The sequence below is a fragment of the Periplaneta americana genome, chromosome 6 (genome assembly GCF_040183065.1).
Source record: "Periplaneta americana isolate PAMFEO1 chromosome 6, P.americana_PAMFEO1_priV1, whole genome shotgun sequence".
NCBI classification, from domain to species: domain Eukaryota; kingdom Metazoa; phylum Arthropoda; class Insecta; order Blattodea; family Blattidae; genus Periplaneta; species Periplaneta americana.
This window is the reverse complement of record NC_091122.1, coordinates 49,896,514-49,915,740: the sequence shown is the minus strand read 5'-3', so window position 1 is coordinate 49,915,740 and position 19,227 is coordinate 49,896,514. Positions and strand designations below refer to the sequence as shown.

Genomic DNA, 19,227 nt, shown 5'->3' with positions numbered 1-19,227 from the left:
GTGCGGCCACAATATCTCAAGCGCATTATAAATTCGTTCGACAGCCTTTGTGTAATATTAAGTTATTAAACAGTGTGAGAATCTTCGTTTCAACACAATAACAAACATTTTATATATTATTTCTATAATGGATCGTTGACTTAAACGTCGTCATAGTACGGATGAAAATGAACTCATATTATTTTCTAATTATAACAACATGTAGCTTTAAATTCTGTTTATCATATTCTATACTCACAACCTCACCAAACAGGAGGAAGATGAACTTGTTTAGTTATTGCGTGATACTGTTTGGAAAAATGTTTAAGTGCATGTAAACTTTTTGATTTTTGACTGAAAGTTCGTGCAGAACATAGGAAACTCTCAGAGCCTTGAAACATTTAATGCCGTTTTCCATGACTTACTTGTATCAGCAGGGATTTTATACTCTTTCGTGTATCAGAACTGTCGAAAAAAAAATAAATACAGCAACAGACTTGAGATTGAAGGTAACTGACATTGTTCCTAAATATAATAAAGTCATTTTGAGCACACAAAATTTTCCATCATTCTCGCTGAAGTAGGGAAACTTGTAAAAATTCATATATCTACTTGATTCCTTTTTCAATACAAGAGTATTGTGCAAAGAATGTATTTAAAGTAGAGTATTGTTTTGATTTACATTTTTAATATCAACTCTGCTGTAAAAGATTAATGAAAGTCGTCTACTTTTTTAGGGCAGTTTTATATGATTTACATTTTAATTAAAATACATCGTTAATATTAATTCAATTTTGGAAAATATAACAAATATCACTACTCCTATTCGCTTAATATTAACACAAAATCTAACCTATTCATTATTCCATCGAAGACTCTGAAGTGATCCGCAAAAATACTGATCAATGGAGTCGACCTGGTTGGCAAGTTGGTATAGCGCTGGCCTTCTATGCCCAAGGTTGCGGGTTCGATCCCGGGCCAGGTCGATGGCATTTAAGTGTGCTTAAATGCGACAGGCCCATGTCAGGAGATTTACTGGCATGTAAAAGAACTCCTGCGGGACAAAATTCCGGCACATCCGGCGACGCTGATATAACCTCTGCAGTTGCGAGCGTCGTTAAATAAACCATAACATCCTGATCAATGGAAAGGAAGTAGAAGAGGTATACTTTACTCTCAATGGTGAAGTAACACCAATTTATTTATTTTATTTACTTATTTCATCAATCTTTGTTCACGTCATGGCGGATTAGATGTGTTCCAGTTCTTAATCCGCCATCACTCTATATAAATATTACAAAAACTAATACATATTGGACCTACAAGTATCTTCTATTCACAGTAATAATAATAATAATAATAATAATAATAATAATAATAACAACAAACTAATAATAAGTATAGTAGCTCTTGTATTTAAAACTCTTACTTTAACTTTTCATTTCTATACTCAATCTCTTAAAAATTATTGTTAACTTCATTGACTACTTTTCGTAGTTTCCTATCGTGTCCGACTATTCCACATTTACAATCCATATCCGTTAGAGCGTTGTCTTTCTCTTCCCATCTACTTTTAACTCAAAAAAAATTTCCTAATTTATGCAGATTGCTAGCGTTTAGGGGACCATTCATTTTTTATAAGCTACTATAGCGTTAATTTGTAGAAATTTTTTATCCACACAACCGTTTTTCAAATCATTCGTTGCCTGACACTTTTTGCATTGCGTCTTCCGCTAGTCCACGTAAAGGACATTTAACCTTCTCTACGTCCCCTCTCTATTCTTGAGCCTCCAGATACCTAATGTCCACCATGCCATTTCTGTTCTCTCTTCCCTTGAATTTAGTCTGATATATTCTTCCTGTTCCCAAAACGGTTTAACCTCTCTATAGTATTATAGTGATCCTAAGGCGCAATTGTATAAAACTCCCTGACTAAAGATCAACTTTGATCGTAGATCGAAAAGTGAACCGAGTTCAGACACTTCTTCTATTGTATAAAACTTTTCTGCGATCAAATTACCTTGGTTCAAATGCAATCTAAGTTCACGTGAAAAGGATCTGGCAACATCGCATAAACATGTGAAATACGTGATGCGCGGACCATGTTATACAGGTTTGTTCAGTGTTACCAATCTAGCGACTTTAACTCTTTTTCAACAACAATTTCTTTTAACTTTTATATTGCTTAAATAGAGATTTAGTGACCTTTTTAGCACCCCAATAGTGACAAAATTTAATCTTTCTTTGTTGATAATGAGAAATCTAGCGACTTTTCAACTACTTTTTGGCGACTTTCCGTATACTCTGTAGGAGACACTAGTTTTTTGTGCAATGTAAATAATGGCGGACAATAAGAAGAAGGTTGACTGTTCTCAAAGTTGTTATCATGTTATGGTGTTTGATACTGCTAAACATAATAAAGCTTTATAAAACGACAATTTTCGTTTAGTAATACAGTAAATTGAAAATTTATGAATGTACCTATCATATCCATTAATAATTAATGGTTGTTATAAACATAATATAATTATAGGTTATGTTATTTGATACTGCTGAACACGACAGAGCCTTATAAAATATAAGATTGTTTGTGTATTAAGGCAAGAAATTGAAAGAAATATATATAAATGTACCTATCATATCTATTGATATTAATAATAATGGATATTTGCACAATCTGTCACTCGTATATTTCAAACAGAAAAGAAATAACTGAACTTGGATCATCTAACTTAATCGGAGAAATTTCTTCAGTCAAAGTTGACTTTAGTTTGAGACAAATTAATCTCAGATTAGACTTTATACAACACAAAATTCCAAGTTCAGCTGAAACAATGATCAATTTAACCTATGATCTAAGATTAAATGGTTTATACAATCGGGCCTAAATCTTTAATATTACTAAACATATCTTGCCTCGAAATTTCGTTTGCCCTTTCTTTTACTATTCTTCCAATAGTTTTCGTGTTAATAGACCCTAGTTCTCTCCATAGCCAATTTAGACCTAATCTGTTTATTTCTCGTTCCAGCTCTTTCAGCCAACTCGATTTCCAATTAGCGGCTTCCATACAAAAGATACATGTTTTCATAATTGCTGAATCATTCCTAAACAGAATATTACCTAAATATTTTATTTTTCTTTCTAGAGTAATTCCCAGACTCGAATCGGTTCCCATCTCTAGTAAGGCTGCCAGGTTAGAAGCAGTCTCCGGTATTCCTTGAAATTTTTTTACACATATACTTTATCGATGTTTCTGCTGGATAACCTACTGCCCTGATCTCAATATTATACAATATTTTTGATTCTACTAGTGCATTATGGATGTTGAGAAAATTCTTCATCCCAATATTCGGCCATTTATTTAAGCATCTGTCTACTGCTTGGAGCGCATTTTTTCCTTTATTCAGTGCCAATTTATTTTGCAACTTCCAATTTTCCCTACTGTCTATAATCACTCTTAGGTACTTGAATCTAGAAACACAATCAATTGAAATTTTATTCACGTACCATTTCTCTTTCTTACTATGCACGTTACCCTTTTTGCAGATTAGGACTTTTGATTTCTTTTCGTTTATTTTCAGACCCCAACTTTTACAGAAGCTATTAATTTCGTTTATCGCCTTTTGAAGCCCGTTGAACGAAAATAATCCAATAGCATATGAACATCAATTGCACAGCATATAACCCACGTGCAAATATTAAATCACAATCTTGGCATGTTTCATTGTACATAGGTTGATTTTTTTAGTTCCGGAAACTATTTTTTTTCTCGATACATAGCATACTTACATGGTTCTAAGTTTTACAAGCCTTCTTTGTAGTCACCAGCGTTGCGTAGAGTGTGTTCCCATCGATGCGGAAGCCGTTGAATCCCATTTATTTATTTATTTATTTATTTATTTATTTATTTATTTATTTATTTATTTATTTATTTATTTATTTATTTATTTATTTATTTATTTATTCATTCTGGTGTAGTTAAGGCCATCAGGCCTTCTCTTCCACAACACCAGGAATACAAATTATTATTAATAATTTTTCACTTTCTCGTTCTTGTCTGAAGGCTCTAACCCATTGGCACTGCCTATCTATTGATGGTGCGAATAGAGCGATCGGTTGCCTGTAAAACGTCTTCAACTGTTCGGAAGCAAATTCCGCGAAGTGGGTCCTTCATCTTAGGGATTAGATCGAAGTCGCAGGGACTTAAATCCGGAGAGTATTGCGGGTTATAGAGCACTTCCCAGCCTCAGCGATTGAACAATTGAGTCACAACTCTTGCTGGATGCACCCTAGCATTGTCATGCAGAACGATGGGTGGTTATCCATAAAGTGTCGCCGTTTTCTTCTCACAAGGGAAAGGTTTCGGTTCGAACAGGAATTTCATACCCAAAATTTGTAAGCAGGCCCATCTTTACATCTCTGTAAAGCTCCCAAAAGCATTCGTTTGTGTAATGTGTGGTTTGTCTGTTAGAGTATTGTACAAGTTGAGGGGTGGGGAGAGTACTGCACAAGTTAAGGGGATGGGACACCTTACCCGTAAGCCTAGCCTAGTCTAGAAGTTAGTGCGAGTGGTAAAATGTCTAAAGCCCATTTAAAAACATCTTTCTCCAACGTTCTGTCTGAAAATATTGCAGCTAATCAAAAGTATATACTGTTATGTGAGTCATTGAATACGCACAAGGATGCAACCTTAATAAATGAATCATTCCAAGGCTAGGACATGGAATGTATGATCATTCCACCTAAAAAAAACTAAATATATCCAGCCTCTGGATATCTATTTCTTTAGACAATACAAACTATATGCTCGGAGGATAACAAATTACATAAGGACTCTTGCTGAGAATCCAGAACTTAACTTGGGAAATCGAGTGTTTATAATGAAAATGCACTCTGTTATTCATAACCAGTTGTCTGCTCCATTATACCGCCCTATGCTTCAGTATTCCTGGCAGTCAGCTGGTTACGTGAATCGTGAACAAGTCTCGGACTTCAAAAATGTAATTCAGGTAGCATTTGATTTTTCAGCACTGGAGTGTGGTTCAGAAGATTGTTCAGGTGTTGCTTCTGCGTGTTGTGCTTATTGCTCTGCTCCATGCTGTTTCATGCATTTTATAGAGAATCCTCATGTACATTTTTAAAGAAGTATATTGACCAATACCAACCAAACGGAGAGTTACACAAATGAATGCTTTTACGGTCTTCATCACCATTGTGAGGTAAGCGTCTGTACAAATGTTTAACCAAAAATTCCTGTTCGAGCCGAAACCCTTCCCTTGTCAGAGCTGCTCGCAGATTGTTTCGCAAAAACGAACAGTAGTACTCCGCATTAACGTTCTGCCTTGGGAAATGGTATGCTTTTAAGATCACACCATCCCAATCATAAGCGAGAATCAGCATAGCCTTCACATTTGGGGCGGGGGGGGAGGTCTGCCGAACTGTTTTTTTCGTGGTCACCCGTGATGACACCACTCGTCCGATTGGCGTTTCAGTTGAGGTTCATAAGATCTGGTCCAGGTCTCATCAACTTTAATGATACGCCGTAAGAAGACCTCTCCTTCGCACTCAGTGCTGCAAGAGAATACGAGAAGCGTCATATCGCTGCCATTTCTGAATGTCCTTTAAATCATGCGAAACCCATTTTGAGCCATTTTCCGCATTTTCAGGCGGTCCTTCAGGATGTGAAGCACACTCTAAGGCGCCAATCCTGTATCTTGCGCCAACTCAGGAATTGTTAAGTTCCGATCCGTCTCCACTACTGCGGACACAGTCTGTACATGTTCGTCTTCCAACATACTGTCGCATCATTGTCGGAAGGCTCTAACCCACCTTGCTACCGCTCGGTAAAGTAACGCAGCCACATCACAAGCCTCTTGCAGTCCTTGATGACACTGTCGTGCCGTGCGCCCTCTAGCACATTGCATTTTTAGTCAGCTTCTCTGTTCCTCCTTCGAAAGCATTGCGACTGTATTCTGCGACCGCTTTTTTTTTTTTTACATTGGGGAATTTAATTGAAGTGAATTTATTATGGCAGGCAGAGTAACTATCTCATGCCCCCATGTTTTATATTGCTACCTGTGCACTTCATTAGAACCAGGTACCCAGCCTCGAAGCCGTTAGCCCTGTGAACTTGCAGTATATTTATTTTCCCCTATTATCAAATTATGGGATTATCTAAGAAATTAGCAATTTCTTTGTTATAGTAGAAGAGAAAGAGTGGGAGTGGGGGAAGGGAGGTGGTCCGTGGCCCGTTTCTTTTAGGGATTATCCCGACATTAATCTTATTACTCAAGGGGAAACCACGGAAAAACGTTGAGCAGGATGAGGTGTCGTGCTGATGACAAGCCAGTTGGCTTCAGTGGGGTCTGTATATATTGAGGAGGAAGGATGTCTTTTAATCATGATTTTAAGTACAAATTTTACTGTAAATACAAATACATTAAGAAACCATAAATAATTATATACAATAGAACATGATCAATACATCTATGCAGCCAATAACGTGATGACCCTGAAACAGAGAAATAACATTATTAGTGCATTAGTAGACATATGTGTGTTTGTCGAGTCCTGTTGTTGTTTAGTGTTCAATTTGATTTGCGTCTTGTACGTTGTCATTCCAAGCTAGAGGGTGGAGTACGCTCTTAGGTCTTTTGTGTTTATCTAAAGCTGGGTTGTAGTTACCCAGGGAAGAAATTAATGAGTTTTTGCTGCTATACGACTTGGTGTAGGCCTACGTGCAGAAGGCTTGATTTGACAATTCAAGAATATGCTCACAACTGCCCGTTTTATTTGTGAACGGACATAGAGGGGGGAGGGCGAGTTCATCAGCTCTGAGTGAGGGGAGGCATGCTTTCATGACCTCAGAATGAGGTTGCGTGTACGGTACCACTCTCGGCCGCCTTTCATGTCTTGGAAAGACCAGTTATTAAATTTGATAATAAGTTGAGTGGATCCTGGACCCGTTCTGGAAGTTTTGGTAACGAGATTGTTCCCACCTTCTCCCGTCCAGTCCATAGTCAGTTGCTTTACTAACTGAGCTAACCAGCCGCCTAATATAATATAGCTGCATAGCAAAATGAAATTTAATGACACATGAATACTTAAAAGTGAATAAAAATTTATCTCTACGTGTCTCTCATTGTTTCAGGTGTCAATGATGTCGACGGATGGAACTGGAATGGCTCCAGCATCACATATCAAAAAAGAAGAAGAACCCACCAATTTCCAGGCTTGCTCCCCATCCAACAGCAACATGTACTCTCCCACTACTACAGTTTTGCACAGTGACGTAAGTATTATGCGTTTTTAGTTCTTTTTTTCCCACTTTCCCACTGTATGTAATAATTATACAGTAAAATGATGCTTCAAATGCATAGGTCATTCGAAAATAAGTGGCAACACTGCCAGAATTCAGGTCCCCTAGCGGTGACTAATGTAAGCTGATAGTATGAAGTAGAGTGGTGTCTCATATACAGGGTGATTCAGTGACTGTTACAAACTTTTAAGGATGATAGTGGAGACAAAATTATGAACAACTTTCATATAGGAACCTATGTCCGGAAACGTTCCGTTTGGTAGTTACAAACCTAGATATGTCAGTTGGTGTAACTAGACAGAATCGAACTCAAGGTCATTCTTTTGAAATATGGTTACAGGCGACCTGTTCCTGCAAACGTTGGTGATTTCTCATAAACATGGTATAAGCACAGTCTAATATATACAGCCACTTAGCTCAATACGCAATAAATATGCATCCATAGATAGTTGCTAACCACTAGGATCGCTAATATCGCCTCATTACAGACAATGCGAAATAGTACTGGCACAGTCTATTGTTCCCAGCACCCTCACAATTCAAGCTTCGTGACTGTATATACTAGACTGTGGTTTAAGCTAGTTGACATCGTAAATGATATTATGTCTGATTAAACTTTGCATTTCCTTTTGATCCTCCAAAACTTGGATTTTCTTTTGCTCTTTCATAAATGAAATGCTCATCAGGAAGTTGCAAGGAAAATTGCAAGGTATAATCAGTCAAGATATAATTTACAGTGCCAACTAGCTTATACCACAGTCTAGTATATACTGTACAGTCACGAAGCTTGAGTTTTGAGGGTACTAGGAACAATAGACTGTGCAGGTACTATTTCGCATTGTCTCTAATGAGGCGATACTAGCGATCCTAGTGGTTAGCAACTATCTATGGATGCATATTTACTTCGTATTGAGCTTCGTGACTATATATACTACACTGTACTTATACTATGTTTATAAGAAATCGCCAACGTTTGCAGGAACAAGTAGCCTGCAACAAAATTTCGAAAGAATTGCCTTGAGTTCGATTCTAGCTGGTTACACTGTCTAACAAATCTAGGATTGTAACTACCAAACGGAACTTTTCCGGATATAGGTTTCTATATGAACGTTGTTAGTAACTGTCTCCTCTTTCATCCCTAAAACTTAGTAACATAGTCACCGAATCACCCTGTATGTGTAAGTTACAAGATGTCTCATTATTTATCCACCGGCATAGCTCGGTCGACTGAGGCGCTTGTCTGCCGATTCGAAGTTGCGCTCGGGCTTGGGTTCGATTTCCGCTTGGGCTGATTACCTGGTAGGTTTCCGAGGTTTTTGTCAAACATAAGGCGAATATCAGGCAATCTATGGCGAATCCTCGGCCTCATCTCGCCAAATACCATCTCACTATTACCAATCTCATCGACGCTAAATAACCTAGTGGTTGATACAGCGTCGTTAAATAACCAACTAAAAAGTTCTCGTTTAACCTCTACAATGTAGTGTCTACATGCAATGGTTGCAACACCCTAATGCAAAAAAGAAAAAAAAAGTAGACGTCCGGATCTACTCGAAGTTAGGTTTATTGTTTATGATTATCCACTCAAAGTTAGATTTATTGTGTATGATTAGCCACTCAAAGTTAGATTTATTGTGTATGATAATCTCCTCAAAGTTCGGTTTATTGTGTATGATTATCCACTCAAAGTTCGGTTTATTGTGTATGATTATCCACTCAAAGTTAGATTTATTGTGTATGATAATCTCAAAGTTCGGTTTATTATGTATGATTATGCACTCAAAGTTTGGTTTATTCTGTATGATAATCCCCTCAAATTTCGATTTATTGTGTATGATTATCCACTCAAAGTTAGATTTATTGTGTATGATAATCCCCTTCAAAATTCGGTTTATTGTGTATGATAATGCACTGAAAGTTCGGTGTATTGTGTATGATTATCTACTCAAAGTTCGGTTTATTGTGTATGATTATCCACTCAAAATTAGGTTTATTGTGTATGATTATCCACTCAAAGTTATGTTTATTCTAATTGGGATTCTTGTGGATGCTGCATATTAGTCACTCTTTGGAACACTATTTACGCCCAGAAATGCGCCGAAATCTCTTGAATACCCATCGCACTGTATGACAGAGACAGAGAAACTGAATTATTATGAAGCGCATAAAAATGAGAAAGTATGTAGGCTATAGTCATAACTTTATTCGATTAAAAAGACGCATAAAATATGTTTTCCTTCAGAGAAAGAATTTGAAGTGTTCATTGTGATAAATTTCACGCACTTTTTTTGAGTATAGCGCCCACAATTATCCGAATGGTGATTTTGTTCCTCTATGAATTATATTTAAAAAGTGTTGATTAATAAATTAATGCTGAAATTATTTGAACTCCAACATAAGGCCTTTATAGTAAGGTCAGTGGCTTTTGTTGAACAGAGGGGTATCCTATTAAAATAAAACTAGCTTCTTTTATCTCCGCATCGCCTAACTTCATTAGCTTTACACGCAATCAAAGCTACTGTTCCCACTTCCTACTTTTTGCACGCCTACGCTCAAATGGGCCGTGGATCACGTTCCACACGCTTTGACATTTCGGCCTAGTATGCGCTCCTGTGTCGGAAAGGTTTTGTAAATGCTTCTGCTCGTATGGCTGCTGTTAGACATTATGGCAACAGCGCGGCATTCACAGAGAAATATCGACGGCCCAGTTCAAAAGGGAAACAACTCAAAAAAAATAATTTTTCAAAATTGATTTTTCGAGTTAAACATGCCATAAGGATGGCAGAAAATTACACTTTCTAGTTCAATATAGCAACAATTCGTAACATAGCATAAAAGGACTAAATCCATATGGAAGTAAGTGATCGTTTGTAATGAAGTAACGTAACCATTTCAAGACAGCATCAACACGAAATATTTTCTTCTCGATCTGTGAGATTCTTATTTCACCAGTTCGAAACGGCAACATCTCGAAATTTTTACTGCTGTGCTATTTTATCATTTTAAGAGTAGTCAGTTGGTTGGGCATAGTTATTTGTTTTTTTTTTTTTTATCTAAAAGGCAGTGAAGCCTGTTGTTGACAGTTGATTTTATTATGCTTTGTTTTAATTGAAGCCTATTGTTGACAGTTGATTTTATTCTGCTTTGTTTTAATTGAAGCCTGTTCTTGACAGTTGATTTTATTCTGCTTTGTTTTAATTGAAGCCTATTTTTGACAGTTGATTTTATTCTGCTTTGTTTTAATTGAAGCCTATTGTTGATTGTTGATTTTATTCTGCTTTATTTTAATTGAAGCCTATTATTGACAGTTGATTTTATTCTGCTTTGTTTTAATTGAAGCCTATTGTTGACAGTTCATTTTATTCTACTTTCTTTTAATGAAGCCTATTTTTGACAGTTGATTTTATTGTTTTGTTTTAATTGAGGCCTATTGTTGACAGTTCATTTTATTCTGCTTTGTTTTAATTTAAGCCTATTTTTACAGTTGATTTTATTCTGCTTTGTTTTAATTGAAGCCTATTGTTGATAGTTGATTTTATTCTGCTTTGTATTAATTGAAGCCTATTGTTGACAGTTCATTTCATTCTGCTTTGTTTTAATTGAAGCCTATTGTTGATAGTTGATTTTATTCTGCTTTATTTTAATTGAAGCCTATTATTGACAGTTGATTTTATTCTGCTTTGTTTTAATTGAAGCCTATTGTTAACAGTTCATTTCATTCTGCTTTGTTTTAATTGAAGCCTATTTTTGACAGTTGATTTTATTCTGCTTTGTTTTAATTGAAGCCTATTGTTGACAGTTGATTTTATTCTGCTTTGTTTTAATTGAAGCCTATTTTTGACAGTTGATTTTATTCTGATTTGTTTTAATTGAAGCCTATTGTTGACAGTTGATTTTATTCTGCTTTGTTTTAATTGGAGCCTATTGTTGACGGTTGATTTTATTCTGCTTTGTTTTAATTGAAGCCTGTTGTTGACAGTTGATTTTATTCTGCTTTGTTTTAATTGAAGCCTATTGTTGACAGTTTATTTTATTCTGCTTTGTTTTAATTGAAGCCTATTGTTGACGGTTGATTTCATTCTGCTTTGTTTTATTGAAGGCTATTGTTGACAGTTGATTTTATTCTGCTTTGTTTTAATTGAAGCCTATTGTTGACATTTGATTTTATTCTGCTTTGCTTTAATTGAAGCCTATTGTTGACAGTTGATTTTATTCTACTTTGTTTTAATTGAAGCCTATTGTTGACAGTTGATTTTATTCTGCTTTGTTTTAATTGCAATTTCGTTTTTAGTTACGGTATTTGAAATTAAAATAAATACGATTTTAGTGAACAATCGAATGTTATGTATTAAACCTTTCAATATTAGGTCTATGCACTATATCCAGGGATATACAAATCTCCAAAGTTTTTGGGCACCATAGGAGGCTGTAAGTAAATTGGTCTACACAACTGGCTTCATATGGATGAAGAATTATTCCTATGATCGCTTTTGTTTAACATTATGTATTAGTCGTAGGCCTACTAACATAAAATCAATCAAAAAAAAAAAATATATATATATATTTTACTAATGGCGGATACTTAACTATTGATCATTCACCCATACGAAGCCAGTTATGTAGACCAATTTACCTACAGAGTCGTTGCCCACGGTGCGCCATTAGAGGCTGGTCTACGCTACGCTCACGATGAGATGAGATGATGAAGATTTGTTGAGATGTTACAGGGAAACCGGAGCTCCCGGAGAAAACCCGTGTGTTACCTGGACCACGGGTTTGCCTAACAAAAGTTATAAATCGGGGGTACGCTGGGGATCGCAAATGGGACTACAGAATTATAAATTCAGCGTTCTAGCCACTAGACCACCGTGGCGAATAGTTCTTAAAAATCTTGAACTTGGTGAAGAAACTCAGGCGTTACATAAAAATTTTTAGACGGCAGGTAACCTGGCGCCCGGGATTTGTTCACGCTTGGCTATAACCATTTTTTATAATTTAAAATTCTATTATTATCTTTTAAGAAATCTCTCACTGCAGTTATTTACTTTTTTCCTCTATTTAAGAGGCGCAGGATCGAATCCTCCCGCGGTCATAAAAATAGGTTTGAATCCTTCCGAGCACTAAAGGGTTCGTAAGGGGCATAATCCTCCCGGGCAGTGGAGGTAGTAGATCTTAATTCCTGACAACACACGTATTTTTTGTTAACATCAAACGAAAATGAATGAAATTCGACTATCTAAATTTTTATTAATGTTTCTTCTCCCAGTTCGTTCAGCGTTATCCAGGGTGTACCGCGAGAAAGCAAACTGTCTCACACTTCATAACTTTCCATATTCATATGCTTCGTCATTATTTTTTTTACATGTCCGCCTTTAGTATTGTAATTTGTCATACAATTTTTCTTCTCTTTCACGAACTTCCATATTTAACTTTATAGCCTATGAGACAAGTTTTACATATCAATGGCTGAGAACCAGACTCTTCTAAGTCCAAATTTTTATAAGAAAGAAATCTGTGTTTCATTGTGTTCCAGTTCTTGTCTGTATATATGAATCAAACAAAATTGTAAACATTCCTCTCCATAAGGTTGCTATGAAGCTATTCCAAATTGTTTCATGAAGCTTTGAATATCAGGAGCTTAAAATAGCTCTACTGAAAAAAAAAATAGTAAAATGGACTTGGAACAGTCTGGTTCTGGGCCATCGATATTTCATTCTTGAAATTTTTTTTCCATCTTTGAAGTTTTCTACTTGCTATCATATGAAACCGTAGTGTGGACATATCCTTTCTTTTTTTCAGTGTTTTGAAGAATTAATTGCTATTTTGGTTTTCAGCTGAATTAGATTCAGTATTTCAAGAAATCTGTGTGTGTGTATATATATGGATTACATGCATAAAATTGGCTATTGTACTTTCTGTGGAAACTTGGTAGTTCTCTGCCTACTCTACTGCAACTTAATTCTGCTCACACGGAAGGAGGAAAAAGTGCGTTTTCGTCGATGTACGTTTTAATTAAACAGTCACAAAGCGGTTGTAGTTTTGCTGAGTCAGGCTTCATTGACATGAAGTCCTCGACAAAATAGTCACCAAGTTCAAAGTCACTTATAATATTCGCCTTATCTTCCAAAGAAAACACTTTACGCTTCGACATTTTTATACAATACATTCACTGTTGGAACACTAGAAACAGACTGATCAGGTAGAAATGACAAACGCTGTTATGATGTGACTGCGTACTCAGCCTTGGAATTTCCCGGGTCACTTAATGGAAACTGAGAGAGGGTTGATGGAGTTTGAAAGCCATCGGAATCTTACCTTCATTTATGCTCTGGATATAATGTCCGTCCCCTTTTAATAAAAGAAGGCAGTTTCATTTTCCGTTGTTTCGATGTTATCCGTCATAATGGAAATGTTTCTGAGAACAAAAGGCAACCCTTTGACGGTGAAGGATTAGAAATAACAGTAAAGTAGTGTGCCTGACAACAGAATGGCAACCCGCTTTGCCTGGATTTACAGTACAGTTCATTGTCTAGGAATCACTAATCCTACATTTATCTTTTGATTAAAGGAGTAAGAAACTTAGAATGTTGTTCTCAACACATTCTTTCAATTTTATACAAGAAGGTCTGACTTCAAATACGAATTTGTCAGGATACAACTCTTGTAACTTCAATTTTTAAAGCTCACTATAACCGAAGGGAGGGTTCACTATAAACGGAACTATTAATGTACTTTTTAAAGTATACGGGTCGGGACCAACGATTTAGGTTCACTATAGCCAAATGTTCACTATGTCCAGAGTTGACTGTGTTACATAACATTAATATTACCATTTGAACTGCCAGTTTTGTAAATTCTGTGTCTGTGACAGTGAAGGGGTTAAGGCTTGTACTTTGAAGAGGTGGAGAAGTTCAAATATCTGGGAGCAACAGTAACAAATATAAATGATACTCGGGAGGAAATTAAACACAGAATAAATATGGGAAGTGCCTGTTATTATTCGGTTGAGAAACTTTTATCATCCAGTCTGCTGTCGAAAAATCTGAAAGTTAGAATTTATAAAACAGTTATATTACCGGTTGTTCTGTATGGTTGTCAAACTTGGACTCTCACTTTGAGAGAGGAACAGACATTAATGATGTTTGAGAATAAGGTGCTTAGGAAAATATTTGGGGCTAAGAGGGATGAAGTTACAGGAGAATGGAGAAAGTTACACAACGCAGAACTGCACGCATTGTATTCTTCACCTGGCATAATTAGGAACATTAAATCCAGACGTTTGAGATGGGCAGGGCATGTAGCACGTATGGGCGAATCCAGAAATGCATACAGAGTGTTAGTTAGGAGGCCGGAGGGAAAAAGACCTTTAGGGAGGCCGAGACGTAGATGGGAAGATAATATTAAAATGGATTTGAGGGAGGTGGGATATGATGATAGAGAATGGATTAATTTTGCTCAGGATAGGGATCAATGGCGGGCTTATGTGAGGGCGGCAATGAACCTCCGGATTCCTTAAAAGCCAGTAAGTAAGTAAGTAAGTACTTACGTTTTGAAACCGTTCAAATTTCGTTGATGTTTTCGTAACGTAGGGTTTCTCTTGACATAAATGTTCTCTGCATTGTGTTATGTTGAATTTTCTACTGAATAGATTGATTTTCTGTAAGAATTATTGCATTCTGAGAAGACATTGTATATTTTTATACTGACGTATCCGAATGTTGGTTTCATATCTCGAAATAACTAATATTTATTTTTAAACAGATGGAGTACTGTGAAAGTCAGGACTCGCGGAGATATGAAGTGACGCAATCCAGGTCTCCAGGCAGTCCAGATCGACAATACTGTTCCTCTACTACACAACCCATAGGCGATTCCATGCTTGGGCATTCGGAGGTAAGTTCACTGAAAATATTAATTTGTAGATCCATTTAATGGAAACTTCGGAGTAGGGTTTGTTATTATTTTGTTAGAGATTAGAGACTGATTGAACCAAGGGCTATAGTGCGGCCGGAAGCATTAGATTAATGGAGAAAATCTATGATACTTTTGGGAATCGAACCTGCGACCCTCCGAGTTGCAGCGCAAAGCCTTAACCGCGACGTTACCGCACGCTTGTAAAACGATCAGTATTCTAACTTCACACTATTCGAGTAAAGCAGGTATGCTCATTCTCTGACTCCCGATTACGTTCTGTAATCAGAACCTTCGAATGTAGAGCGTCCTGTTCCCCGTTCGAAGCTCGACGGATGGCTGCAGAAGGCAGTTCAAGTACTTCGTAAACGCACGAACAGTGCGGGACAATGACACAGTCAAAACCTTCTGTAAGCAAACGATCATTCCGTACAGTGTGGGAGGAAGACTATTTTTGTTGTACGTTCGGTGAAAATGGAGTGATTACTATATTGTAAGGTACTGTCAGAATACTACTGAGCAACATAAAAATACATTATAGGCTCTGCTACCCAGAACATGCGGAAGTGACAGAGAAGCTGTTCTCTGTAATATAGCCTATTTTCATATACCAACGTTATTATTGTTATTATTATTATTATTATTATTATTATTATTATTATTATTATTATTATTATTATTGTGATTTTATTCCAGCAGGAATAGATATTTTGATAAAATAATTTTTCAGGGGTGCAACGTGCACTACAGCTTCAAGAATTGAAAGCACTTCATGAAAGGCCAAACATTGAAGAGAATCGAACAATTCAGAGTCTATGTTTTGGAGCAAGTTAGCCTATGTAGTATGTTGGAAATTAGCTAAGGCAATAAAACCCTTTACGGATGGTGAACTTGTAAAGAAATGCATGGTGCCTGAACAAAATATAGTTAATTATGTCTCTGTACTGCAACAGTTCAAATGTGAATTCACAGAACATAGATTTAGTGATTTTAGACGTATGGAGAGTAATATCATTATTTTTGTTAATCTTTTCATAAATTTAGTACAATCCGTGAGAGTTCAGTTCCAAGACGAGTTAATTGATTTACTAAGTAACGTAGAATCCAGAACTAAATGCTGAGAATATGACTTGACAAGCATAGAATTATTTAAAAAATGAACAAAACTAAATATTACAAGATGAGCTTATTCTTTGCCACTACCTTCGCCTCGACATATGTGTGCGAACAATTATTATTTTCGAGAATGAAGGTTACTAAATCCAAACATAGGTCCCGATTAACAGATGAGCATCTTTAGCACATTGCAGTAAATTCGTTGGAAATATATTCCCGATTACTTGCAGAAAAGAATGCAGATGTTGAATAGACCGCAAAGCAGACTATATGGTGGAATATGAAAATGATATTATCTATGATATTATTATATCATAACTATATTAAATATAATAAATAATGTAATAACTGAATATTGCAGTGTATACTTTTTCCTTTTTCAAATTCAGTTTATTATCCGTATTTGTAAGAGTGTAAGAACTATGCCACGGGCGGTGCTGCAATGTAGTTGCGGAGCCCAGTCCGTACACAGTGTGTGTTATGCAGTGCAACATCATCCGTGTAATCGGGGCTTTTACAATTTTGAGCATACCTGGAGTAAAGCTTGAAACTTGCATTTCTGTACGCTTCTGACACAAATCGAGTTTACAATTTAGATTGTTGGGATCATTACGTCATTTGAACCCAACATTGCATCAGTGACGATGGTATAAGAAATATCATTGGTTAACAGAGTGCGATGAGACAAATAAGTTATAAAAATTGGCTTGACTCTAATCTCCTGTCCTTAAATACTAATAAAACTACCTATATTCCAGTTTCTTTAACAACGGAAGGTTTACCTCTACCTGTGAATAATTATCACTTAGTAATACCACAGTCTAGTATATACAATCACGAAGCTCAATACGTAGTAAATATGCATCCATAGATATTTGCTAACCACTAGGATCGCTACTATCGCCTCATTACAGACAATGCGAAATAGTACCGGCACAATCTATTGTTCCTAGCACCCTCACAACTCAAGCTTCGTGACTGTATATACTAGACTGTGTTGTGAGTCTTATTGCTAGTACGGTGGATATTTATTTGAGAAAAGATTTACATAAGATATTAAAATCTTTGGTCGGCGGGAAAAGGCACATGAAAAAATCAGGACAGACTTTTTTTTTTAATTTACTCTTAATTAAATATAAGTATAATAATGAAATTCATATATGTTAGTCAAAGTAAGACCCTTTTCAATTTAACATAAAGTAAATTTTATTGTTTCAAAAATTAGAAAAAACACTTGACGTATATGATTACGTACAACAGAAAAATCGACTTTTTTTTTTTACTTATGTTCCTGCCTTTTCCCGCCGACCAAAATGTGATTGTAATGCAACGCCATATCGTGTGTGTGTAAGAGAGGGAGAGAGTTTGAAGGTGAGAAAGGTAGCCAGAAAAAAAGAGAAAGAGAGAGAGAATTGTGTATAGAGACCTCTCCGGGAATCTTGCAGAACTTGTTAGATCAGTTACGGCGTAGCTTTTGACAGATGACGAGCTAATACGTGAAGAAGGAAGACAACTACGTAGTTCCTGTAACTAGTATTCTTGCAGCTCAAAAGAGGCGCTGGTTGCCTGCACGTACTCTGGTACGTATTTCCAGTATGTCTCTTTGGCCAATCATATGCGAGACATTGCCTACAATAGAGTTTTTGTTCCTGTCGATACAAAATTAGGATAATTTAAAGTTGCTGATAACCTAGAAAAAACTGACTGATAATGTAGCTACCATCACACCTCTTGCAAGTTTTGGGTTATGTGGATCGATTGTCCTTGACATTAAGAGGAAGTAAAACAAAATATATTTGTATATGTTCCGTGTAATTACTTATCTTTAATATACAGGGTGATTCAGGAGGATTTACCGTCCTTTAAAGCTTATTTCCGAAGATATTCTGAGCAAAAAATGTCATATCAACTTGGGTCCTATTCTCAATATTTACAGAGTTACGTTTCGTTATTGGGACGCATTGCTGTGAACTCGTGATCTTGGTCAGCGTGCAGCCAGCGCGAGCGCTGCGGAAATCAAAGATAGCCGTATGCAGTTACGTAGCGCGACGAGTGCCGTTCACAAGCGTGCGGCCAAGTGTACTCAAGTGGACGGCGACTTTTTTAAAAATGTGTTGTAAACTCTCCAAGACTGTAAATTAGGATGCAAAATTGAACTGCAAATAATTAAATCGATGGAAGTGGTGTGATTTGTAATAATTGTTGTGATAAGTGAGTAAGAATAATGTAATTTTCTACAAATCTGGCTTTCAGGTAGTAGCTCCCTGTAAAGCAGGTTTAAATAATTTCAAGGAAAAATTGTTCCGGGTTCGGGTATCGATCCCGGGACCCTTCGCTTAGCTGGAGGTACGTTAACAGAAAGCCACAATTTAAGTCACACAAGTATTTGTGTGTACTCATAGTTGAGTTCTGGCGTCTTGTCGGCTCATTTGAGTCGTGTGGATACAAAAGGAAAAATTGTGACCGTGTCGTGTATAGTTCCTGGGGTAGCTCAGTCGGAAGAGCGTTCGCGCGCTAAGCGAAGGGTCCCGGGATCGATACCCGGCCCCGGAACAATTTTTCCTTGAAATTATTCAAATGTAATTTCTAGTTAAAAATAGAAAAAAGATGTCTGTACGAAGCAACTAAGGAGTTCACAACATATTTTTAGCTTCATAATACTTGCCAATTAAAGAAATGATACTTCTGAATGGTTCATTCTCTATTTTTATTATTATTTGACCTTCAGACTAAAGAAAAAACGTATTTTACAAACAACTTTGAATTGGTGTAACTGAAAATATTGAGAATAGGAACTATGTTCGTGCGAGATCGTGCGTATTTCCGCACAAAACCAATCCGCGGAAAGTGTGAAATTCCACATTCAGTATTCCCAACCTAACAGACATAACAATTTCCCTCT

At 36.4% G+C, this 19,227-nt stretch overlaps 1 protein-coding gene across 5 annotated transcripts in view; it reads left to right on the top strand.

Annotated features, from left to right (window-relative positions):
• The window catches only part of ERR (estrogen-related receptor), a 370,747-nt gene that overhangs the window by 281,626 nt on the left and 69,894 nt on the right, over positions 1–19,227 (top strand). For all 5 annotated transcript variants that reach the window (XM_069828081.1, XM_069828082.1, XM_069828084.1 and 2 more), the window contains 2 exons: positions 7,131–7,271; positions 15,060–15,191. In XM_069828081.1, the coding sequence (XP_069684182.1) occupies positions 7,137–7,271; positions 15,060–15,191 (267 nt within the window). In that variant the 5' untranslated portion in view covers positions 7,131–7,136. The remainder of the gene's footprint in view (positions 1–7,130; positions 7,272–15,059; positions 15,192–19,227) is intronic.